Raw genomic sequence first — 25482 nt, 5'->3', positions numbered from 1 at the left:
AAGTACAAACTATTTGAGAATATAAAGACCAAACCAGTGAGCAGAAATGGTTTTCGCTCTACAGAGTAGGAAGTACGAGGAGGATTAGGGGACCTTTTTTGTTCGTTTTTTTCTCAATAACATGTATTTTAGAATAGCCTGACTCAAACTGAAGTTCATAGCTTTGATGAAAGTATAGACAACTTGGGACCTGGAGAGATGGCTCAGCGGTTAAGAGTACTGAGCCGAGTTCAGTTTCCATCCCCAGTTCAGCTCAGCTCATAACTGCCTGTGTCTCCAGGTTCAGAAGATGCCTCTGGCCTCCCTCACTTATGCACATCCTATTATACACACACAGAGACACATAATTAAAAGTAATAAAAATATCTTCAAAAACGAAATACAAACAACTTGAAGAAAACTTGCCTCTATGTATTATGTTGTTTCTTGATCTGAGACAATCCCAGGACAGGATGAGAACAAAAGACTGACATGATTGTCTCCAGGCAGCTGCAGGAACTGTTTGCCCCCTCCACACTCCACACATGCACACACTTCTCAGCACCTGAGCACATACATGTTCCCTGCACTGAACGATCGTATGAATAAGACAGGTCCAGAAATCAGTGCTTACGTCACTCATAACATGTGCAGAACTAATGCACTCAGATGAAATAACTCAGCCTTAAAACAATCCAAGAACAAGTGTGTGCACAGAGGAGGGAAACAAGAGTAGCCAAGTATTTCTAAAACGTGATAGGCATGTAGCTATTCTCTTCATGTCTGTTTTGATGGTTTGTATATGCTTGGCCCAAGGAGTGGCACTATTAGCAGGTGTGACCTTGTTGGAATAGATGTGTCACTCTGGGTGTGGGCTTTAATACCCTTGTTCTAGCTGCCTGGAAGTCAGTATTCTGCTGCCAGCCTTCAGATGAAGATGTAGAACTCTCAGCTCCTCCTGCATCATGCCTGCCTGGATGCTACCATGCTCCTGCCTTGGTGAATGGACTGAACTTCTGAACCTGTAAGCCAGCCTCAATTAAATGCTATCCTTTTATAAGACTCGCCTTGGTCATGGTGTCTGTTCACAGCAGTAAAACCCTAAGACATGAGTATATTTCAAGACTTTCATAATAAGTGATGACAACCAAGTTAATGGCATAAATACACTCAGCTTGTTCTGATAGTTGGTAAAGTTTGTATAGGAGAGAATATGTATTAAAAAAAAAATCAGGGGGTTGGAGAGGTGGCTCAGTGATTAAGACCACTTACTGCTCTTGCAGAAGACCCGGTCTCAGTTCCCAACACCAACACAACACTACAACAGGCTGTAACTCCGGTTCCAAGTGACCCAATGCCCTCTTCCAGCCTCTCCAGGCACCAGGCACATGTGTGGTGCATGTATATACATACCTGTAGGCAAAGCAGTAATACACAGAAAAAAGTCATGTCAGGGCTGGAGAGCTAGTGGCAGTTAAGAGTGGTTGCTGCCCTTGCAGAGCCCGGCTCCTAGCAACAGCTCACTCACAACCATCTAAAGCTCCAGCCCCAGGGATCCTAAACTTCTGGCTTCTGCAGGCACCCACTCTCATATGTACATAAACACATGGATAATTTTTTAAAAGAAACTTTCTTAAAAAGAAAAAAAAATGCTGCCAAAGAGAAATACTATATCCAGCCTTGAAATGAATCTAAGAAGCTAGCCAGTGGTTTACAGGCTTCTGGATGAAGTCACAGAGTTACTGAGAAATTGAATAGTTTACCCTCCAGATACAAAGCACCTGGACTGTGATGCCCCATCCAAGGGCCTCTTGGTGATCAGGCTCAGGCGGGGTTGCCTCAGCCCTCTAAGCCTCAGTTTTCTCTTGGCAGGACAGTGATAAGCAACTGAGCACTAAGCACATGCTTTCGGCCTTGGGAGTAGGGTGCAGGGAGAGGCACCCTGGGGTTTGCAAGGAAACCACTTGTTTACCACAGTCCAGGGAGAGCTGAAAGAGCTTAGGGTCCTTGTTTGAAGGGTGGTTCCCAGCAAAAGCCAGGGCCTCCTACGGGCTTCACTGTGGAGTTGCTGACTTCTAAACTGGCTGAGACTGGATGCATTTCAGTGTCTTTCATCACAGACACAGACTGAAAGGTTCATGTGGGTATGAATTTATTGACAGAATTTCCTTTAGCAATTATTTGAACACAGAGAGTGCAGCTGCAGACATCACAGCAAACCCACAGGCTCCAAAAGGCTGTAAGGCTTGTCACCCCCAAGGGACAGAGGGAGGGGGAGGGTAACAGAGAGAATCTTTTAAAAGCAATCTGAGATGTCTTTCAATTTTCAGTTATAAGAAGAAATGACAATACAGGAAGTAATGACATCTGACAATTTAAGCATTTTATCCAGAAACATATATCTATTCCATAGATACCAAATCCATTACCATATAATTGAGTTTGAAAATATACAAAATATTTGTTATTCTTACATACTGAAATTAAATCCTAATTTTAAAAAGTGCACAGTAAAAACAGCGTAAGGAAACCTACAATACCCATGGGTATGTCTATTGTTTTCCATTTGACTGTCAACATGAAATTCTGTATTTGCCTTGCTGTTTACAAATATACTTCAAATGTCTCAAGGTCACAGACAACACTGGCTAGTCTACTAAGTCCAACAGCACATGGCTTCCCAGCAGCCACCAGCACTGGTTGTGGAGTCTGGCTCGAGTCTCCAGGCAGCAGCTGCATCCAATCTGGAGGGAACAGTCACTGGCCAGCCTAGGTCATCAACTACCGACTCCTGTTCTTCTTGGAATTTCCCTGTGCAAAGAAAAGTATCCACCATAAGAACACAAGTTTCAGAAGAAGTGTTCTCACAGCTTAGAAAGCAAGCTGCCAGGGGCCATGCTGTCCTGTGGACCACTGTGGCTTCCCACATGCAGGACAGCTGGCAGATACCCTGCACGGCAGCTGTTAGTCAGTAATCACAAAGTGTTTATTACTTTTGACTCTCCCTGCTCCCTGCTCCCAACTTCCAGACCCAATTTCTCCCAGGACCAAGGGTAGATAAGATAGAAAAGCAAGTGACTACCCAGTTTACCAAAATACCTTTTCTTATGAAATTTCATGAAACAAAATAGTTTTAGCCCAAATATGTTTTTGTTGTTTAAATAAACAGGTTTTAGAGCAGTGATTCTCAACTTTTCTACTGCAACCCTTTAATATAGTTCCTCATGGGATGGTGACTCCTAGCCATAACATTATGTTTGTTGCAACTTCATAACTGTAATTCTGATACTGTTATGAATTGTAATGCAAATATCTGTGTTTCCAATGGTCTGAGGTGACCCCTGTGAAAGGATCATTCAACCTCCACCCCCACCGAAAGGAGTCACAACCCACGGGTTGAAAACTACTGTTTTAGAGCTTGGAGTGGTGGCACAGAACTCTCTCACACAGGGTGGTTTCACAAAGTTCTCTTCTCTTTGGAGAGGTTCATTTCTTACAACTACATTCTAATTAAGTCCCTAAATGATAAAGTCCATACACTATTTCTTTCCATAAATGGGCAACATTTGCAGAGTACAGACACGAAGAGCAAGATTATGACACACACAGTAGAGATTGCACTCAGCATCCAGTAGATAAATGCTAACTCAGCACAAGAGGACATTACAGTCGTATAAATGACCAGTAAGCAGAGGTATGTGCTGGACAGTTTTAATTACAGCCGTATAAATGACCAGTAAGCAGAGGTGTGTGCTGGACAGTATTAATTACAGCAGTATAAATGACCAGTAAGCAGAGGTATGTGCTGGACAGTTTATATCAAGTTGACACAGCTACAATCATCTGAAAGGAGGGAACATCAATTTAAAAAAATGCCTCCATAAGATCAGGCTGCAGGCAGGCCTATAGGGTATTTTCCAGATTAGTGATTGATGGAGGAGAGTTCAGTCTATTGTGGGCGGGGCCACCCCTGGGCTGGTGGTCCTGGGTTCTATAAGAAAGCAGGCTGAGCAAGCACGAGGAGCAAGCCAGTGAGCAGCACCCTCCGTGGCCTCTGCATCAGCTCCTGCTGCCAGATTCTACCATTTGAGTTCCTGTCCTGACTCCCTTCAGTGATGAGCAGCAATGAGGAGGTGTGAGCTAAGTGAAGCCTTTCCTCTCCAAGCTGCTTTTGATCATGGTGCTTCACTGCAGCAGTAGAAACCCTGATGAGCAGGAAGCAAAACCCAGGGCTGACAGAGTGGCCCAAGAATGATATATTTCTACTATGACTAGAAATATAACCAAGTGATAAAAGTAAGGGGAGGTATTCACAGAAAGAAGCCTGCCCGCTCTGTTCTCCCTGCCTCCAAGGTGGCTGGTAACCAGCACAGAGATGGCCCAGATAAGCAGGGTTAACATGTCCCCACACAGGGAGAAGTCAGTGAATATCCCGAACTGATCCTGAGAAGTGTTAAGTAATGCACAGTACACTCCTCCAGTGGAGAACACAGTATATTCTCCAAGGAGACCTTGCTGAGCAGAGACCTGGTCTACACCATCAGGGTAGAGCTGCACCTCGTCTCTCTACTGTAGAGTGCCATCTCTTCAGCTCACAGATGGGTGGGAAAGTATCATCTGACCTACAGATATGCAGTGATCATCTGACACGACAGAACTGAATGCCTAGAGCCTTGACGTTTCCATTCATAGCTGCATAGTACCATTCAGTAACATAGACATGGTCTATGGTAATGCACCCCACCCTAAGCACATTACCTAGTTATCTACCAACTGGCTCAGACTGAGGATATTGGAGAAACAAAACCATCAGGAATCCTGGAGGTAAAATAGTCAGCATTCCTAGATTATATGGACAGTTGTGAGAATAAATAAAGGGCTCTATTCTACTCTTGGGCATATACACAAAGGCGGCCTGGGATACAGTGCTGTATTTTCTAGTGCTGCAGTGAACATGCCTGTGTGGCAGGCTGCCTCCCACACACCTTACTGGACATCTTGAGTGTGTCGATCTCTTCCCTCTGTTTGGACAGTGTCTCATTCATGCTGCACAGGTGGTCACTCATCATGCTCAGCTGATCCTCATAACTCCTCTTGGTGGTCATCAGCTCATCCTAAACAGCAGGGGAAAGAAGAAAGGCCGTCAAAGACCCCAGGCACCAGCCAGAAGCTTCCTTTAGTACAAATATCTGTGAGAGCAGCCCATCACAATGCTCCGAGTTGATCAGCTAACACAGGGTTAAGGCCAAATGGAAGGCCAAAGTTAAAAGAACTGGAAGAAAATATGTCAGCCTTCGAAGAGTGTGTTCATTACTTATTTGCAAAAAGTTAAAGGCTGGAGGCTGTATCAGTAAAGTGTTTGCCTTGGAGTAGGGGGCCCCAAGTTCCATCCCTAGAACCCACATAAAAAGGAGATGGACTTGGGGGTACACACTAGGAAACTCAGCCCTGGGAAGAGGGAAACAGATCCCTGAGACTCACTGACAAGAAAGCCAGCCTACTGGGGCAAAGAGACCCAGTCTCAAAAAAAAAAAAAAAAAAAAAAAAAGGTGGCCAGCTCCTGAGGAACAACACCCAAGGCTGTCCTCTGGTCTCCACAAACATGCTCACACACACGTACTGGCACTCACAAAATCATAGCACTCTCTTCTTGGCCGGCTACAGAACTGTCAAAAGCCTGAAGGTGAAATGATGCTTCCAAACCTTCCTGGTTTTGAAACCCCTGCAGAGGCCCCAGGCACCTGCACCTTCCCAGAAGGCAGCCTTCTCTGCTCCCACTTCCCACACTCCTCAGCCTCTTGAGTAGACTGCACTATCCCTAACTATCCCAGAACAGGTTGCTGTGTCCCAGGGTGTTCCCATGCCTACCTCTTTATCAAGGTTAGCAGATTATAGTCACCAGAGTCAAAGGGCACTCACTCATTCACTGTCTCACACACTCATTCATTCATTCCAAAACTCTCTGCTGAATACACATGGTGGACAACACAGAAAATGTGCCCACCCTCTTGTTTTAACAAGATGAAAGAGGCCAGCAGTCCAGTTCAACAGGGGTTTCCTGAAAGCCAAGGTTTGAAACTGGAATTTGATTCATCTATTTCTGTAGTTATTTAGTTACATATTAAATTAAATACATATGTTCTGCAGCTCCACTCTTAGATTTATTTAGGTCAATTTCTGAAACAAGACCGAATACTATATTGTAAAGCACAATCCTCCAGCCAATCATGAGTGTTGACAGGAAAGGAAAACAAGAACTGAGGTAAGTGTAAATAACAAAAGCGGACTATGGAAGGATTTAAAACTAGCTTCAAGTCAGATACAAATAAGACGGCCACTCTCTGTTTGGTATGAGTAACTGTTACTCAAAGGTGAATGAGGTGTGAAGTTGTATGAATTGTGTCTCAAGGCCAGAGACCACTGCTTCCCAAGGAGGGCTGGCTTTGCTGCTCACCATCAGTGAAAAACACTAATGTTCTGAGGTCACACTTAGGAGCTCACCTGAAGCCTGCTGATGTTCTGACTGGCTAGCCTCATCTCCTCTGTCAGCGTCTCCTTCGACTTCTCCGCCAGGGCTAGTCTCTTAGACAGCGCTCGGCACTGTATGATCAAAACATCAATCTTATCCTTGGAAGGTTAGCAGGTTATAGTCACTAAAGCCAAAGGTCACTCATCCATTTACTCACTCCCTCATTCATTCATTCCAAAACTCTCTGCTGAGTGCACATGGTGGTCTGGCTCAACAGTATTTTCCAACAACCAGTGATTACAAAGCACACAACATCCTCCATTTACACAGGACAGATTTGTACTGTTGATGGATAAAGGACAGTGGTTATCTCAAAAGTGACCACAGGCTGCCAGCTACGGCAACCTTGGGTTCTAAGTTCTTCACTAGAGGTCTCAATCAGAGAACAAAACATCCTTACAACCCACTCACAGCCTCACATGGCCAACTGCAGAGGGCAGGTGGTTTCTCTAGGAGTTTTACTAAACCCAAATGATGCAAGGCAGAACAGGTGAAAGGAAGAAGAGGAAACTTCATTTCACACTATTGTTCAACAAGGAGGAGGAACGTGTGAATTCTGTGTGGATACCAGCTGTCTGTTCCAGCACAGTAGTACAGGGTGGCAGTACTGAGTGTTTATAGATGAGAACAAACTAGGCCAATCTAAAACTTCTTGTACCATAATCATGCTGAAAACATTTACTAAAGTAGGCAGATCTTATGAAAACCAGACAGCCTAAGATTCCCCAGTTCTTATTTGTTCTCAAGAGAATCTCAGGGCTGCTTGTAAGTCAGTACAACCACTTCCCTCTGTGCTCAGCAATGAACTCCCTAGAGGGAGACAACATGCAAGACACAGGCCCCAGGAAGATGATAATCACAGCTGGGACACCAGCCCAGAGATCAGACAGGGAACCAGAAATGATGGTGTCAGCTGCAGGCACGGCTCAAGAAATAGCAGTCCACCGTCAGCCAGCCCCCCACTCTCTACACTGTAACAAGCAGACACACATGACCAACCTATCGGAGGTGCGTGCAGCAGCTTCCTATACATTGGACACAGTCTTAACAGGAAAACACAACGTCCTTCACTACATTGAGCAAACTAGCTGGCTATTAACCTCTTCATTTCTGCATTGTTGGAGACCAGCCTAGATGAAGCTAAATCCTAATATAATGTGCCATTCCTTCCCTCTTGATTTAAAAACTTAAATGGTGTAATTCTCTGCCTGTCTTCTGTAATTAATTCTTACCATAAGTGTTGAATCAAAGGCTTAAAGTCCCTACATGCACCCACCCAATCTTATATCTTCCTTAATAATGATTAAGATAAGTACTTAATAAGACTTATCTCATTCACTTCCCCTCCGTCACACACACACACTCAGAAACACACATATACTCACAGATATACAAGAAAACTGCAGTTTGGTCCCTGGAACCCACCCAGTGGAAGAGAGCCGACTAGTGCAAGCTGTCTTCTCCCATCTACCTGTGCTGTGACACACACACATACAGAGCAAGTAAACATAAAGACAAAACACATCAGGTGCATCCAGCTTTCCACCTTGAGTTTGTAAAATCCCTGTATCTGTGCATGTCCTCTACCACTAAAACAAGTAATCTCTACTAATCCTGCAAAACTCACAGCACAGGTCCATGGGTAAGCTGCCTAACTCCATCCTCTCTCTTGCAATAACTTGGAAATGACAAAAAGTTGAACACTTGATGAAATGAACATTCTGGAGTGATACAGACTAATAATCACTATGAGCTACAACTCATCCAGACACATGTGGACAGAAAGTGCAGGTGATGGTGGCTCTCTTCCAGCAGACAGAGAACACAACAGTGGCCTGACTCTAGTGGGGTCAAGGAGAAGTGGCAGTCTCATCGTGTCCACTCACCTCGGCGTAGAAGTGCACTGACTTACTGTCAGCTAGCTGCAGCTGAGACGTGAGCTCCGCTATCCTGGCCATGTAGTGACTCTTAATCAGGTCTTCCCGAGACTCAACATCCGGAGCCTAAGCAGAACACAAACGAGAGATGCCAGTGAGAAGGGCAACTCCAGTGAAGGAAACAAGAACCATGTTCCAGCACTCTTCACTGGAACCTTACAGGATCCACAAAATTCTCAAATGGCAGGAAAACAGACCAGATTTCCTCAGCCAGCACCTGTGTCTCCCCAGAAGACAAGAGCACTGTGGTGACGCACACAAAGCTCCATGGGCCACACCTTCCCAGGCACCATGTTTTTTCATTCTTCTGTTCATATATCCATTCTTGCTCTTTGAGGTGTGTGCTTGTTTTTAAGTTAGAGCGTTGCTAAGCATCCAGGGCTAAATGAAAATTCATAATCTTCCTTTATCAACTCCCCAAGTGTTTAGATTACAGACACAAGGCACCACAGACAATTCTGACCAGCTTTTAGCAGCTACAAACCTAACTTTCAAAATCTCCGTGTTTCTGACTATTATGTCCTCTTTAACTGGAAGAGGGCACAGAATGAGGAGCTATTTATTGAAATTTATGTTTTTTATTAGCATATAGTCATTATATATACAGTTCATATAAGCATATATACATTTTACCTGTGCCCCAATTCCCCATCTTCTACTTTCTCCCCCTCCTCCCATTAGTACCTGTCACTCTTCTAGATAGTCACAGATATGCTTTGCTGTATCTTTATATAATTTAGGACCCACAAATGGAGAAAGCATGACATTTATCTTTCTGAGCCTGACCTGATCTACTTTAGATGAAAATCTCTAGTTACATCCATTTTCTTGCAAATACCATATCACTGTTAACAGCTTCATGAGATCCCGCTGTGCACACACAGGACGTTTTCTTTGCCGTTTCCCTGGTGATGAACACCTAGACTGATTGCACGACCTGATCCTCTGAACACTGCTGCAACAGACACCTGAGTGTGAACAGTGCTGTGCTGTGTTGACTCACGGACCTTTGGAACTTCTGAATTTGGAACAGTCTTTTTTAACCCTTAAATTTTCTTCAGGAAAATGTAAAGCTCTTAAAAATACTAATAAATTAAAGAAAACTGCACAGCATTGCTTGTGGCCATTGTTCCAGAGTGGTATTTTTCCTGGTTGCACTACCAATAATACATAATTGATCCAAACTTAAAAATACATAAATCTCAATATTACCTTTGACATAAATAAGGAAATCACAACGTCTACCTCCCTTCTAGAATATGATGCATCGTGGCCACACTACATGAAAGGAAATCACAGAGTCTGCTGGCCTCTGAGAACCGTGGCATCTACACTAAGCAACGACCTCTGTTACTTCAGTTTTCATTTTCTGGTCATGATCTTCAAGTACTTCAAAATTCAAATGTGCAAGCCCACGTGGAAGCCGAAGAGCCAAGCCTTCGCCCTTGGCTTCACGCATCCGGCATAGGACACAGAACAATGGCCATGGCCAGGCAGGGATGCATCACTCAAACGTGAACGCTAAACCAGGCTCTAAACATCCTTCCAGTAAGGGCAGCATGCAAGGAGTGAGAAAGCAGCACGGACGCATTGGTGAGAGGAAAACACTCAAACACAAAGACAGCTCCTACAGGACTGTCCACAAACACGCGCCACACATGTGCTAACAAGCATTATGATCCCGAGCACACATTACCTCACTGTCAGGCATCCTGGTTAAAATCCCAATCTAGAACATAAAGAAAAATATCATTAGAACATGAGATTTCCATCTAGACACAGCAGCTAACAGCTACAGCACAGTCTCTCAGTCTGTGCTGGTGCACAGGACGCTGATAACACAGCGGCAGATGCCCAGCGTGGCTTCTGCCTTGAGGCTGAATGACCACTGCCAAATGTTCTGTGGGAATGCTGATTCACCCAACAAACTATCCAGGAGGAGCAAGAGGATGATCAACTTTGACACGGTTATATAATTTCCAAAGCAGTAGCCAGAGATAGCTCTATGGAGGCCACAAATCTATAAACGTGCTGAATGAAAACCACAAATAAACACTGTATAAAAACTCAAATGGAGAAGGCATACTTCAACATGATGTTATCAAGACATTAATAAACATTCAAGACTTAAAACAAATATATGTAATTTTAGCTAAATTATAGTACAACTCCACTTTTTCTGAAATTTGCTCTTATAGATTAAGACTTCAGAAACAGGGTGAGACGGGTGGCTCAGTAGCTTATAGTCACAGGCCTTCAGTTCAATCTTCACTACTACCACCACCCCTTAAAAAAACAGAAAAGATGTCAAACACAGGTATCACTGCAAGATTCAAGCTACTGTCCATGGTGGCGGGTTAGGTCGAGGGCAGAAGGACTTAAGGGAACAACTAGATCATTGTAAGAGGATTCTACCTTACTCTCAGTAGTTTCTGATCACCTGGGATGACCTCCAGGGGGCAGTTCACACATGCTCTCAACCATCCTCAAGTGTACCATTCTTTGATCCCAGGCCTCTGACCACTACCTCTGTAAAGCCGTGTGTGTGTGTGTGTGTGTGTGTGTGTGTGTGTGTGTTAGTTTATATATGCTTGATCCAGAGAGTGGCACTATTAGAAGGTGTGGCCTTGTTGGAGGAAGTGTGTCATTGTGGGCATGGGCTTTAAGACCCTCCAACTAGCTGCCAAGAAGCCAGTCTTCTGCTTGTCTTTGGGTGAAGATGTAGCACTCTCAGCTCCTCCAGCACCATGCCAGCCTGAATGCTGCCATGTCACCACCTTGATGATACTGGACTGAACCTCATTTCATCAGCTCCGATTAAATGTTGTCCTTTATAAGAGTTCCCTTGGTCCCGGCATCTGTTCACAGCAGTAAAGCCCTAACTAAGAGACCATTTCCCTGTATGCCCATGCCTGGCAAGCCTCCTGGCCGAGGCAGACTAGTTCTGGATCACAAGTGTGCCACCGTGCCCATGTTTCAAGAGTCCACTTTGAGGACTGAGTGTTATGAACTAATGGAGTTCCCACCCATCTAGCTACAAGAGTCTTCCGTAAGAATTTTTGGCTATTTCCTCCTTAGTGAAGCAAGAGTAGCAATTTCTCTGTTTCTCTTTAAGTTAAAAACTGCTTATATTGATCATCTGATTTTGTGTAACCACATGTATTTGGTGAAATAAAATGCAAAGCTCTGCTTGTGCTCCTTTACTTCTCCCATTCCTCAGGCTCAGGTTTGAAAACACGGTGCCTTAGAGAGGCCCTCAAAGGAATGGTCTACTAATGGAAGGAATGTTATAAAATATACTCTTTCCATTTTTCTCATGTTCTACTAATAGAAGTCCAAACCAGTACAGTCTTGTTAGAACTCATTTGGCAATGAAGATCAAAGAACTTAGAATATTCATGTCTTCTGGTTCTGTAGTTCTTTCTCAAGGTTTATTCTTATTATTTTAATTATGTGTATATGTGTATCTGTGTGTGTATGTGCACCATGAGTTCAGGGCCTTCAAAGTTTCTCGGAGGGCATCGGACCCCTTGGGTGCAGGGAGCCAGACTCAGGTCCCCATAGGAGCGGAACCTGCTCAGAGCCACAGAGCCATGTCTTCAGTCCCATTCAGTAATTCCAACCCTGGTCTAAGAGCACTGGATTCCCAGAGGAAATCACCTAACAAGTAGAGAGGCTCTAACATGAACATGAGATGGTATTTAAAATAGTGAAACATACAATCTGTGCTCAACCACAGGGAAACTAAGACTCACTAGATATGACAAATGCTGGAATCAGTGGATTTCTACAGTCTCTGGTAACACAATATGCATTAACATTATACTAGGCCTAAAACAATTTTTGTTTGTTTTTGTTTTTGTTTTTCAAGATAGGGTTTCCCTGTGTAACCCTGGTAGTCCTAGAACTCACTTTGAGACCAGACTGTCCTTGAAGTCACAAAAATCCACCTGCCTGTACCTCCCAAGTGCCCAGCAGGCCTAAAACTTTTATCAATCGGAGGTAACACTAGGTAGAATAAGTAGAATATTTATGCAGGATGATGCCATTGGTTTTCTTCTTGTCTTACTTTTCTGTTATTCTTAGTTACCTCTAATGGACCTGGATATTGTTTATAACTAATATACAGTTGAAAAGTCCACAAATTTAAGCTATGTTTTTAACTAAAACAAAACATGAACATTTGTATTGCTCTGTGCTTTTTCTTTCTTGAGATTATTATCTTTTTAAAAATAATGAACCCATGACCACATGGTTGAATTCAGTGCTGCCTATTCTAATGAAAATAATTAGCCTTTGGCCTCTGAAATGCTACAGAGTTTCAAACAGTCAATATGTAACTAGTATTGCTTATCTGGCCTTAAAGTGACCTCTTAAAGGCTGCACTTCCCTTGTGAATCAACTAACTCTGATCCAGACAGGTTTGCTTCTCTCATGCCAGATAAGGTGCTGCATGGCCTCACATCCACAAACAGACAGACTCACGGCCTCTTGTCCACAGACACAGACAGACTCACGGCTTCTCGCCCACAGACACATAGACAGACTCATGTCTCTCGCCCACAGACACAGACAGACTCACAGCCTCTTGCCCACAGACACAGACACAGACAGACTCACGGCTTCTCGCCCACAGCCACAGACAGACTTAGTTCACTGCATCCACCTGAGGGTAAGCAGAGGAAATTTAGTAACAACAAGGAGCTAGAAATCAGAGACAGCAGAGAGGGCAAAATCATCTTTTCATCTCGCTGCTTCCACATGTGAGGTGGGCAGGGCCAGGCCCTCTTGAGCAGGAATCTGCCCTCAACAGCCTGGACAGAGACGTACACTCATAGACATGCCCCAGTATGGTCTTCTGCCTTCAAGTCCTGACAAGCTTTAAAACCGTCTCCCATCACTGTCCCTGTGTCTTCCTCCACCCTGCCAGATCTCTGTAAGTTCACAGCACTCTAAGTGGATGGATGGTGAGCAAAGCCTAGCATTAGACAGAAAGAGACTATGGGAGAGCTGTATATTCTACTCTGTACAGTGGTGTACGAAAATCAAGAGGAGGCAGTCCAGCCCTTCTCTAACCTGGACCATCTGACAGTATCTGAAACAGCAGTTCATGGAGAATGCATCACAAAGAGCTGGAAGGAGCAGCTGGTGAGAGGAGCTGACAGGCGTCATGAGCAACCAGGCATTCAGGCAAAGGCACAGCTCAATGACACTAGAGGAAACTGAAAGAGCACCTCAGAGAGCAGCGCAAAGGCAGGGGCAGGGGCAGGGGCAGGGGCAGGGAGCACGATGCAGCTAGAAAGACAGGTACCCAAGGACCTGAGTGCTAGACATCCTACAGAGAGCAAGAAGCCACGTAAGCACAGGAGCTCGAGAACAGGAATTACTAACTAGACTGCAAGAAAAGCAAAGATGGCATGTGTGAGGGGGAGGGAAGACACCTTTAAGAGCTGATGGACAGGAGCAGAAGACAAAGCTGATGACAGACACTGCCTGCACATCCTACTTAAAGGAAGAGCATTCCTGGGGGCTGGAGCAGGGGCTAAGAGCACTGACTGCTCTTCCAGAGGTCCTGAATTCAATTCCCAGCAACCACATGGCAGCTCACAACTGTCTGTAATGCCAAGATTTGATACCCTCACACTTAGACACGCATGAAGGTAAAACATCAATGCACATGAAAGATAGATAGATAGATAGATAGATAGATAGATAGATAGATAGATAGATGATAGACAGACAGACAGACAGACAGACAGACAGACAGACAGACAGATAGATAGATAGGAAGAACATTCCATGTAGCCAGCCCCACAGTCACCACTTTGACCAAGTGCTGTTCATGTCCAGGAACTCTCATCTACATGTGGGAAAATAGTGTTTGCCATTACTAGGGGTCAAGGAAAAAAATCAGCCTTGGCTTTCAGCAACTGAAGTCACTGCCAAGTGTACTTGTTTCCAATGCTGTCCCCGCAGAGAGCTGCAGCACACTGTAGCGACACCAAGTGAAGGTTTTCTTCTTTCCTCACCTCCTTCAACAGTAAAATGGACAGTGCCTACAATTTCACACTCCTACCGTCCTAACTCAGGATGGACTGAGATGATAAATTGCTACGTTTTTAGACCCAGTCTGGCAAACGATCACAGAAATCCCTGTTAAAACTATCAGTATTACCTCTGGCAACAGAAAATAGTCTGACCCATTGAAGAGACTGACTCTGAAAGTGGTTTCTTCAGAACTCAACGGTGATTACTGCTGCCATGGAGTCATACAATTCTTGGGCAGCTTTTAAATTCTGGTGTTTTTTGATTGTCTTATCCATGTATCTGCCATCTAGATTCAACAGAAGCATTCTACCTTTGCTTTACCCTTTATAAGTACATACCCTTCTGAACAATCTAAGAGAGCTCCTGGGCAGTAAGGTGGCTCATGGATAAAGCCACCTGGCACCAGGCCTGATGACCTGAGTGATTCTGAGTCCTACCTGGGAGACAGTGAGAACTTCCTCTGTCTTACACACACACACACACACACACACACACACACACACACACACACAGAGGCATGCACATGCACGCACACACAAGCACGTATAGCACTGGACACAGGCAGGCCTGAGACACACCAAGGACAGTGGTGGCCTCAGAGAGCCAACTGCAGCTGAGCAGTGTGTCTTCCAGAGACACCACAGCTCCCTCAGCTGCTTAGCTCGCACAGGCTAACTCTGACACTTGCCCTGCCTGATTTCTCTTTTTCTTGACTTTCCTTTTTTTTTTTTAAATAACAAGCAGAGTGTTGTAACTAGAAAACTTTATAAAAATAATTGTGAATTCTTCAATATCAAGAGAGAAGTTTCTTCATCTTCCAAATCACACCACTTAAAAAGAAGATAGGGAACATGAGGCTGTGAGATTGTCTGCCCAGGTGATCCCTGACAGAAAAGATTGAGCCTAAGGGTTCTATGTTACATGTGCACTGCTTTGCACTTTCTGGGATATATTATAAAATTCTTTTACAATGGCATTAGTGGTCATTCTTTGAAAATTTAAGTATTTGTTGGGTTGGAGATTTAGCTCAGTAATCCAGTACTCACCTAGCATGTACGAGGCCCTGAGTTCAGTCCTCAGTGCAGAGAAAATGGGAATAGGCATAGAAAATTATAATGTTTTTATAATCAAACCAAAAACAAGGTAACCAAAAAGTTAGGTATTTGGTCCTTGGTCAGAAACACAAGTCCATCTCAGAACTGTTTTCAAAGGGAAGCAGAATCTCCCTTGATTTGACTTACAGTATCTTCTAGAAACAGAGTTGACTATGGACATCTGGTAAAACCTCATGTAATTTAATGGAGTTTCTTTCTGAAGGAAACAAGCTGCCTCGATTTAAAGCAATAGAAACTAATATGTAATTCTGATGGGCTTGTTTATGTCTCTCTAAATTCATATGTGATGGAGTAGGAAGAGGGGCCTTTTGGAGATTGTCTCCTAGACATTTATAAAACAGAGGCCCAGGCTGCTCATTCACTACTTATACACATAGCAACACAGTGCAGACAGTCAACAGTGACCCGGAAGTACAGCCTGATGAACCTGGAAGTGCACCTTGGACAGACACTTACCTGCTCTTTGAGTTTCTGCTGTTTTGTTGTAGGATCAGGAATGGAGTAGGTCGGGTCTTTATCAATTACCACTGAAATCAATCATGGCAAGGGCAAGCAGGAAGACACTCACCAGACTGGTGTTCTGCACAGGCTCTGTCAGGACCTTTGCTGCAGCCTCCTCCTGGCTAGAAGCAATGGACACAGTGGCATTCTCCTGGGCCAGCCCAAGCAGCTGGGCACTGCTTGAATTCTTCAGCCTGTCTGCAATCCGTTGGTTTTCTTTCTCCAGTTTGATTTTGGCTAACTGTGCTTCTAACATCCAATGTTCTTTTTCCTGCTCCAGCTTAGAAATCTTTTCTAAACTCTGCTGAACCTTAAAAAGCAACAGAGTTCAGAGCATGATGGAGACAGAATTTAGTGGGGCAAAGACTATACAGAACAGGAACCACAGACAAACACTGTACAGCGGGCTATCAAGGAACAACCCTAAACTCAAAAACTAACCAACTATTTAAAAGTCTGTATCCATCAAAGGACTTCACAGGAAGACAGCTCAACAGGGAAGTGTGCATCTGAGTTTGTTGCTCAGAACTCATGTTAACTATCTAGAAGTGCACACTACAATCCCAGCTATGGGTGGTGAAGAGAGGTGGGCCCACATGGTGAGTTCCAGAGCAGTGAGAGAACTCTCTTGGGGAAAACAAAAGAAAAGGTGGACAGTGTCCGAGGAACAACAATGGCTCAAGCCTCCTCTGGCCTCCATGGGCCTGCACACAGACAGGGAAAGGGAGTTCAAAGGTGAAGACTGTTATGAAAATCATCCAACATAGCCATGTTCCATACAACATATGAAAAATCCTTCATGGATAGGCATGTGTTTTCATGATACTCAAGTCTTACATATAAAATTCAAGAAAAAGACACCAAAGCAGAAAAAAAAAAACAGCAAAAATGAAAACAAAGAGTCAGAAGCCCTGGAATATCCCACAGACACACAGGCTGTGCTTGTCACCAGGCAGTAAGGAAACACAGCCTCTCACTGTGCTCAAACTAAAGAATCAAGCACAAAGGGGGGTGTTTGGGGGACATGTAACTGTTCTCTCAGGAGTGATGAACGTAGGTCAGGCCTGAGAGAGCATACGCACACTACACAGCATAAGTGCATCTGTAAAGCCTCCATATCGGCCAACAGATAAAACCAGACTACAAAAATGAATTAAAAAGAAAGAAAAGAAAAGAAACAAAGCCAATCTGTGGTCTTTATATGTTAGACAAGCGACAACCACAATTACAGAGGCCTATGCAAGGCTTCTGGAGGCCTTGTAATTGTTTCTGGGGCGCACCTTACACAGTGAAGCACTACCCCTCCACACCCCACCCCCAACACACACTCTTTAGAACTTTGGATCCTGGTTACAGTAGTGATGCTACCTGCAAAAACTGTGGCATGCATTAGTGATTCAGGTACTTTTCTGAATGTCATACTTTTAATTTTTTAAAGTAATTTGTGGGGTTGGAGAGATGGCTCAGCAGTTAATAGCACTGGCAGCTCCTGCACAGTACTTGAATTGGGTTCCCAGCACCCACATCAGGTGCCTACGCATTCGAGAAGAGGGCATCAGATCCCCCTGCCTCATGAGAGCTGGGAATCGGACCAGTGTCCTCTGGAAAGCAGCAGCCAGTATGAACCAGGGTAGTACTATGGAAAAGCAGCCAGTGTTCTTAACAACTATGCTATTTCCTAGTCCTGTAAGGAGACTTCCCCCACATTACAAATAAGTCAGACATTAAAGTAATTTAAATAAATATCTGACAATATCTAAATTGAAATCTAAATGAAAGAAATAGTGTCTTCCATGCCATCTACTGCCCCCAATGGACCAGCAAAGAAAAAGTTCTATTCATATAAAAGGAAATAACCTGACAAGGCCCTCCCCTCTTCCTTTCTCTGCCTCAGTATTCTGACATCCATCTGTTATGCTACCACTGAGCACCAACTATGACACCAACTAAGGCAAGATGCCCTAGGTGTCCACAAACAGTGCCTCTGGTCCCAATCCTCTATCAAACATCAGTCTTACATGCCACCGATCTGGCTACCAGAGCTGGCTGTGCTCCTTATCGATGCATCTGCCTTTAAACCGCCCACAGCACTGAACTTGTCTGCTTTTACCAGACTCCATGATGTTCCTGGTGCCATACCTGCTGTGCGAGGCCTTCCCGACTCTCTGTAGAGCTGAGAAGAACCCGGCGGTTGGCCACTGCTTCCTCATAAGGCACAGACTCTGCGGGGGGCTGGGAAAAAAGCACTATAGTTGTTAAAGGTCCTACACATGAAATGAGAGAGCCAAAGTGGAGTGTGATCATCAACCAAGGTGGCTGTCAACGCAGATGATTTCCTTTATTATGCATCAAAGGAAAACAAAAAGACACTCGTCACAGCAAAACACAAGTGGTGGCAGGGCAGGAAATGTAGAGCAGATAAGGTTCACAGGCCTCTGCTGTGTTCCGTCCAGCTCAGTGAGGAAAGGAAGGCCTGACAGACAGAGAGTAAGGTGTTTCTTTCTCATATTAGTCATGACAGATTGGAGATAAAACACTTAAAGTTAGATGAGGAATACCATTGAAGAAAACACAGCTCCTGTTTCTATAACCTTGGGAAAGGGCCTTGACTGAGAATGACCACCAAGGAAGAAAAAGATCTATTGGTGGGGGGTTGGGGGGGGGAGAACGACAAAAAAATGAAAAACAGGAAAAGACCTGTTGAGTGATAAAGAACATAAGGATCAGAACTCGTGGAGTGTTGATAAGCTCAGTGATGAGGGCTTGCTGTCAGGCCTGACAACCTGAGGTCCAGCCCAGGGACACTGTGGTGGAGAGAAGATGCCTTCAAGTTGTTCTCAAAGTTCCACACACATACATGGCCCCTGTGTACTGTTCCTACACACTCAAAATAAATACATTAAAAGTTCTACTCTAAAATGGTAGAAAATATTTTCTACATAACACAGTTAATATTCTTTGATACAGGGTACAGGAGGTATTGGGATGGATATGATCTAGACGTACTAGCATAAATGTAAGAAACTGTGAACAGATCAATGAAACGGGAGACATTTAGAATCCGGTGCTCGGCCCAGCTAGTTCCCGGGCAGCCACCATTTTCCTGCTGCTCTGGCTCTGGACCTGGGCTCTGGCTATCTAGAAACACAGGCCCTGGCACCCACGAGACACCAGCTCTGCCAATCCACAACGCTGCATCCACAAAGCTCGGCTGAACCTCAGGCAATACCCACCATCCTCGCAGTACCCAGTAGAAAGAAGAGTCTTAAAGCTTAATGATTATCTAAAGCATTTATATATTTGGAAATGCTCAATCAACAAGATGCCCACACAATCAGAGTTGTTTCCCAATATCTAACCTTTTGATAGAAGTTGCTACCCAGGACAGCTTTCGACCCATCCGTGGTTCTCCATGGCTACTCCCTCTCCTCTTTTTTCATCCCCTTCCTCTCCTTCTCTCCTCCCAACTCCTCACTCCGCCTACCTTTCATACTGCCCAATCACTGGGCTCCACTGCATATACAATGTAGCAGTGCCTGGAAATTATCCTGCTACAAATAAATTTAAATATTCTTCAAAATTCTTAATATATAGGGAACTCTTTTAATTCTACCTAGGAATATTTATTTTAAAAAAAGACTTAAACAGAACAAAGGTAACCATGAAAAGCTAGCCTACCTCACTAGTAAACAGAGACATGCACATTAAAACAATAAAAAACTACTCATTGAGCCAGATGAACACTAAGCTTCTGCATGAATAGGTGACAGTCAAGAAGTGTAGTCTGGAGCATTTAAAGTTGCAGAAGTAGAAAAACTGAAACATATTTGTAATTTTTTCTAACTAAAGTAAGGATCTGTGATGACCACATAGAAAACGCAGAGGTACATTGCTTTACACCCAATCTCACCACTTACATGACCCTCCTCTGTGTTAAGACTATCTACATGCAAAAACCTAACTGTACACATATGCTCATGTGCACACAGAGATTATAAGGCCAAAATATATGTCCTGTTTGAATATAGTCTTTTATAAGTTTACCCTCCTGATGTACTGTAAATACACATATTTCATACATATAACATATATAGGATGTAAACTGTTACAGTGAGTGGAGCCATGTACACTCTCCCCACCTCACGTCCATGTTCTGCTGTCTCTCATACTTCATTCTATGAATCTGTAAGACTTAACCATTCCATTGCTGGTAGATGTGTAGGCTCTTGCCTGGCCTTCACACCCCTGTATCCAGTGTATAGTTTGTGTTTTAGATTTCAACTAAAAACACATATAAACACTCTTAAAGTAGAACAGTCCAGGTGAATCAGCCCTAATTTCAGCTTCAGTTCAGGGGTAATCATAATTACCAGTTTGATGTGTATGTCTGGGCCCTTGGCACATTTATAAGCACCTGTATAAATCTATGCATCCTATGTAGAACTCTTTGTTTTTATTTTCTTAAACCTATGTTTCACTGTATAATTTACTCTTTGTATCCAGAATGCTTTAGGGATCTGTCTGTCTCTATGTATATGGTCCCCACTCTATCCCTGTTTGAACACTACACAGTTTTACAATATGGATGTTCCATGGTTCATTTATGCTTCTTCAGACTGATAAGCACTGAGAGCCACAGCCTTGTAAACATCTTTCAGGCACAGGTATATACCACTGACAAGTTGAATGTTTAAGCCACCTAGTTTGCATGCTTTATAGGTCTCCATGCCATCTCTTCTCTGAAGGGCATCCTTGAACATATATAAGGCTCCTGGCATCCCAGAGTTGTCTAACTGATGTCTTTATGACTGATTCTCCCAAAGGGAATTGTTGATTGAAACTCTGTGAATGCAATGTTCCAAAAGAAAAACAGATAAAGACATGCACGCTGTGCTCCGCCACCCCAAGACAAGACCAATAAGGGTCAAAGTAGACTGTTAGCAGCAGCCCACAAACCTTTCTCAAAGACTTCATATAGGCAGCAGCTTTCTTCTTGTACTGTAGCATGCACTCAGCTGAAAGGGGGCTAATGAATCCACTGGCTGTCTTGGGTCCATAGCTCAGTGAAGCAATGAAGTAGTCCATGTTGTTGCTGAAGAAAGATGCAATCTAAACACAGTATGACAAGAAAACATTGTTTTCCAACAGCTCTGCAGTGGTTTGAATGAGAATGGGCCCCACAGGCTCATATGTTTGAATGTTTGCTTCTCAGTTAGTGAACTGTTTGGGAAGGATTAGGAGGTGTGGTCCTGTTAGAGAAAGTGTGGACTTTTTGGAGAAAGAGTGTCACCAGGGGTAGGCTTTGAGGTTTCAAAGGCCCATGCCAGGTCCAGTCTCTGTCTACCTACAACTTTCAGGTGTGCGTTCTCAGTTATTGCTCCAGCAAACCTGCCTGCCTGCCACCAAGTTCCCTGCCATGTCTCATGGACTCACCTTCTGAAACTGTATGCAGGCCCCCATTGAAATGCTGCCTTTTGTAAGTTTCCATAGTGTTTTGTCACAGCAGTTGAACTATAAGCTTTCAGAGCAGTTTGAATGAAATGAAGTTTCAATACCTGCCCCAAAGCCTGCACTTACTTGAGAAGACCTTACGGATGTGTGATAAGCAGAAGCCCAGGTGAACCCACAAAGACATCAGACACGCCCTGCTCTTTACAGTTCTGTCCTCCTTACAGCCAAGATTGATGCAGCAGAATTAGTCTGGAGGTGACTAACTGACACCCTTTTTTCAGCTTAATATGTAGCTCTGGCTGGCTTAGAACTCACCATGTAGACCAGGCTAGTCTTGAACTCACAGAGATCCACCTGCCTATGTCCTTAGAGTGCAAAGATTAAAGGCATGTGGCATGCTCAGATGTAGGTGCTTCTCATGAACTATAACTTCTATACTGATCTTAAAGTATCTATGTTTGGGTTTTTTAATGTTAACTTTGAATATCTCATATTCCAACAGAATAGATATGACATAAGCCTCTTAAATTCATAATTACTACCTAAACTTAGTTCTGTATAATCTTAACTTATTAATTACAAATAGAACAGAAAACAAGACTAAAAATGCTGTAGATTCTTGTCATTGATAGACTTAGCATTTGTTCAATCTATATAACAGCTATAAAGATCCACAATGACAAGTTTGCTGAGCTATGATTTGAATTCTACAGTGCTAATAAAGAAAATAGCTGGCTAAATGTCCTAGCTACAAAAAATTCTGCATACACTAGCTGGTGTTCTATCTTATAAACATGAGTTAGTGTTTGTAAATGTTCAACCTTGGTAAATATTGTTCAAAACTAAGCAACCACATTCCAATTGTCTACATGGTTTACTTTTTATCAGCCTTTTTTAAAGCATCAAGTAAAACACAATATTAAGTACTATATGGCCCATATGAGTGAACATTTTGTGGCAGCTGGTGGTATTTTAGGCGATGGTAGGGTCTTGCTGCAGGAAGCAGGACACTGGGGGATGGGCCTTACAGTAACAGCCCTTCTAGTTCCTACAGGTCTCTCTGCTTCCTGACTGCAAATGCAACATCGCCAGCTCCACACGCTTCACAGCCACGGATTGCCATGCTTTCCCCACTACTGCAGATGTATCACCTCAAATGATGAGCCAAATACAACAGACATTCCAAAGTGGATCAGGGAAAGACCCAAGGCCCCAAGCCTATATATACAAAGAACCAAGGGCAACTAAGGGATGCCAAGACTCCCCAGGGAAGAGCACATCAGTTAGTTATACAAGACCAAGGTCACCCCAGGACACATGTGAGAAACACAGACTGAGTGTTGTGGGAATCCTTCTGGAAATAAACACTCTGACACAGATGAAAATGGAGGAGACAAGATGCCACTAATGGACTGAAGCCAGGACAGCTCCCGAAAGGCATCAATACCAGTTTCTATTCTCATTCTGTGCTCTCACCAGAAAGTAGGGCAGCTTTTACTGAAGTGTATGTGGCCATGAGCAGGTTATTAAGGGCAACAACCATTGTTTTAGCTGTTCCTCAAGGTCATTCTGTTCCAGATAGCCAGTGAAGTCATGCTTGGAAAAGAGGCAGTGCAAACAGTGCCTTAAGTAAATCACTAAATAAATCACTCTATCAGCATCTAATAATTGGTCTTTTCTTCCTTACTGTATGTACTTAATTAGCAGGTAATACTTAGGAAAGAGAGAGAAGGAGAGGGAGAGGGAAAAGGAGAGAAGGAGAGAGGGAGAGGGAGAGGGAGAAAGGGAGAGGGAGAGAGGGAGAGAGGGAGAGAGGGAGAGAGGGAGAGAGGGAGAGGGAGGGGGGGAGGGAGAGGGAGAGTGAGAGGGAGAAACAATTAATGAAAAATGAGATCATGAATTTGAAAGACAGCAAAGAGTGATATATGGAAGGGTTTAGAGGGAAGAAAGGGGAAAAAGAAATGATTTAATTATATTATAATCTCCAAAGTAAAAGCAATAATTAAAAAATAAATCTCTTCTCCCTTTAATTGTTTCTTGCAAGGCATTTGGTCACAGATAAGGAAAGTAAGTAGTGCAGGCACTGTCCAACAAAATCAGCACTTCAGGGCTGGGGAGATGGTGACTGCATTTGCTATCAAGCTGAGCCCCATCCCCAGGGTCCACACGAAGAAGGGAAGACTAACTCCACAGGCTGTCCTCTCACTCTTTGTGGGGCCACAGCAAATAAAAATAATGGTAAAGATGTTGTTGTATTATAAATGAGTAATAACATAGTACTCAAAAAACTTGTGGGCTACAGTGTATTTTCGAATGTTTATTTGTGTGTGACATGTGATCCAGAAGAGAACTGTTTAGGAGGAGGGAAGAGACCAGTGGGAAGGGAAGGGAAAGGGGATAAGAGGCCATGAAGATTGACTATAACAAAGTACAATGACAGATATGTAAGAAGTATCACAATGAAACTCATTGTTTTGTATAAGAAATAAAAAAATTGCCTAGCAGTGGTGGCGCACGCCTTTAATCCCAGCACTTGGGAGGCAGAGGCAGGTGGACTTCTGAGTTCGAGGCCAGCCTGGTCTACAGAGTGAGTTCTAGGACAACCAGGGCTACACAGAGAAACCCTGTCTCAAAAAACAAAAAACAAAAAAAAAAAAAAAGAAAGAAAGAAAGAAAAAAGAAATAAAAAAATTGAAACTACTTGGGTTTTGAAAACCAGTGAGTGACCTACTCATTCACCACAGTGCTCAAGGGTCACAGCCACAGTGTTTTAGATAGTCAATAGATGGTTCGGTGAAGAAAGCTGGGGAAAGGTGTTGGGCAAAGATAAGACATTGTCTTAAAAAAAAAAAAAAGAAAAGAAAAGATTGAGGGATATAGAAAAGTGGCAGAGGGTCTGTCTGTCACGCACAGGGCCCTGGGTCAATCCCTGGATTCCTCCTCTTCTTCCTCCCTGACACACACGCACACGCACGCACACACACACACACACACACACACACAGAGGCCTTATAGTCCACAGTCTTTTTCTATATCAATTTTCCTGACGTTTTTTTAAAGGAGTGCATGCAGCAAGCTGACTTTCAGTTGGGATAAGCTAGCGCACACTCACCTTCCCCGCCCCATTTGTTAATGCCACTGCTGAGGACAAGATGCAGTCATTAGTCGTTACCAGCTTCTGTGTTGCTGTTGGGAGGTCATGCTCTATGGAAGCCTTCTGACTATAGTGTTTAGAAATATCTATAAAAAATGATGAGATGAAACCATGAGTATTCACATACAAGCTGCATGCAGCCAGCCTTCCTCATTTAAGTGCATGTGAAAACAATGACCTAAGAATCAAGACTGCTATATCAGCTGGCAAGAAAGTGAATAGGGAGTGGTGTGTGTGTGTGTGTGTACAGGAATGCACACGTTGGTGTGAGTATATGCACATATGCGTGGAGGCCAGAAGAGGGTATTAGAGTCTTTGAAGCTGCAGTTACAAGCATTTCTGAGCCCTTAAAATAGACATTTATTTATTACTTATTTATCGACACAGGGTCTACCTATATAGGCCAGGCTGGCCTAGAACTCAGAGATCATCCTGTCCTTACCTCCCAATACTGGAACTAAAGGTGTGTGCCACTATCCCTGAGATTTTTATTTCTTAAATGTTATGCTCAACAAGACCAGATTTAAAACAGGAATTTTCGATACCAAAGTACGAGCTTGGAATGCAGCTCAGTATAGAACATTGATGTAACATGCTTAAGGTCCTGGGTTCAATCCCTAGCACTGATCAACAACAATAAAGAGGATGCTAATGAAATGCTGGGCAAAGGTGAGTGCCTGAAACCCCAGCATTCCAGAGCAGAGGCAGGAAGATCAGATCGTGAACTATTTAGAGAGTTCTAATTAGCCAAGACTACATAGTGAGGCT

At 43.6% G+C, this 25482-nt stretch overlaps 1 protein-coding gene across 1 annotated transcript in view; it reads right to left on the bottom strand.

Annotated features, from left to right (window-relative positions):
* Positions 1-2114: 2114 nt before the first annotated feature.
* The window catches only part of Ppp1r21 (protein phosphatase 1 regulatory subunit 21), a 60084-nt gene continuing 36716 nt past the window's right edge, over positions 2115-25482 (bottom strand). Inside the window, exons 14-22 of the mRNA XM_028765093.1 lie at positions 24673-24800; positions 21066-21218; positions 18249-18341; positions 16177-16419; positions 10142-10174; positions 8395-8511; positions 6481-6579; positions 4965-5093; positions 2115-2790 (exon numbers count right to left, since the gene is read on the bottom strand). Of these exons, the coding sequence (XP_028620926.1) occupies positions 2761-2790; positions 4965-5093; positions 6481-6579; positions 8395-8511; positions 10142-10174; positions 16177-16419; positions 18249-18341; positions 21066-21218; positions 24673-24800 (1025 nt within the window). The 3' untranslated portion in view covers positions 2115-2760. The remainder of the gene's footprint in view (positions 2791-4964; positions 5094-6480; positions 6580-8394; positions 8512-10141; positions 10175-16176; positions 16420-18248; positions 18342-21065; positions 21219-24672; positions 24801-25482) is intronic.

Source organism: Grammomys surdaster, unplaced genomic scaffold (assembly GCF_004785775.1).
Source record: "Grammomys surdaster isolate TR1022 unplaced genomic scaffold, NIH_TR_1.0 149, whole genome shotgun sequence".
Classification (NCBI taxonomy): domain Eukaryota; kingdom Metazoa; phylum Chordata; class Mammalia; order Rodentia; family Muridae; genus Grammomys; species Grammomys surdaster.
The sequence above is the reverse complement of the archived record's forward strand: the minus strand, read 5'-3'. Positions and strand labels throughout refer to the sequence as shown.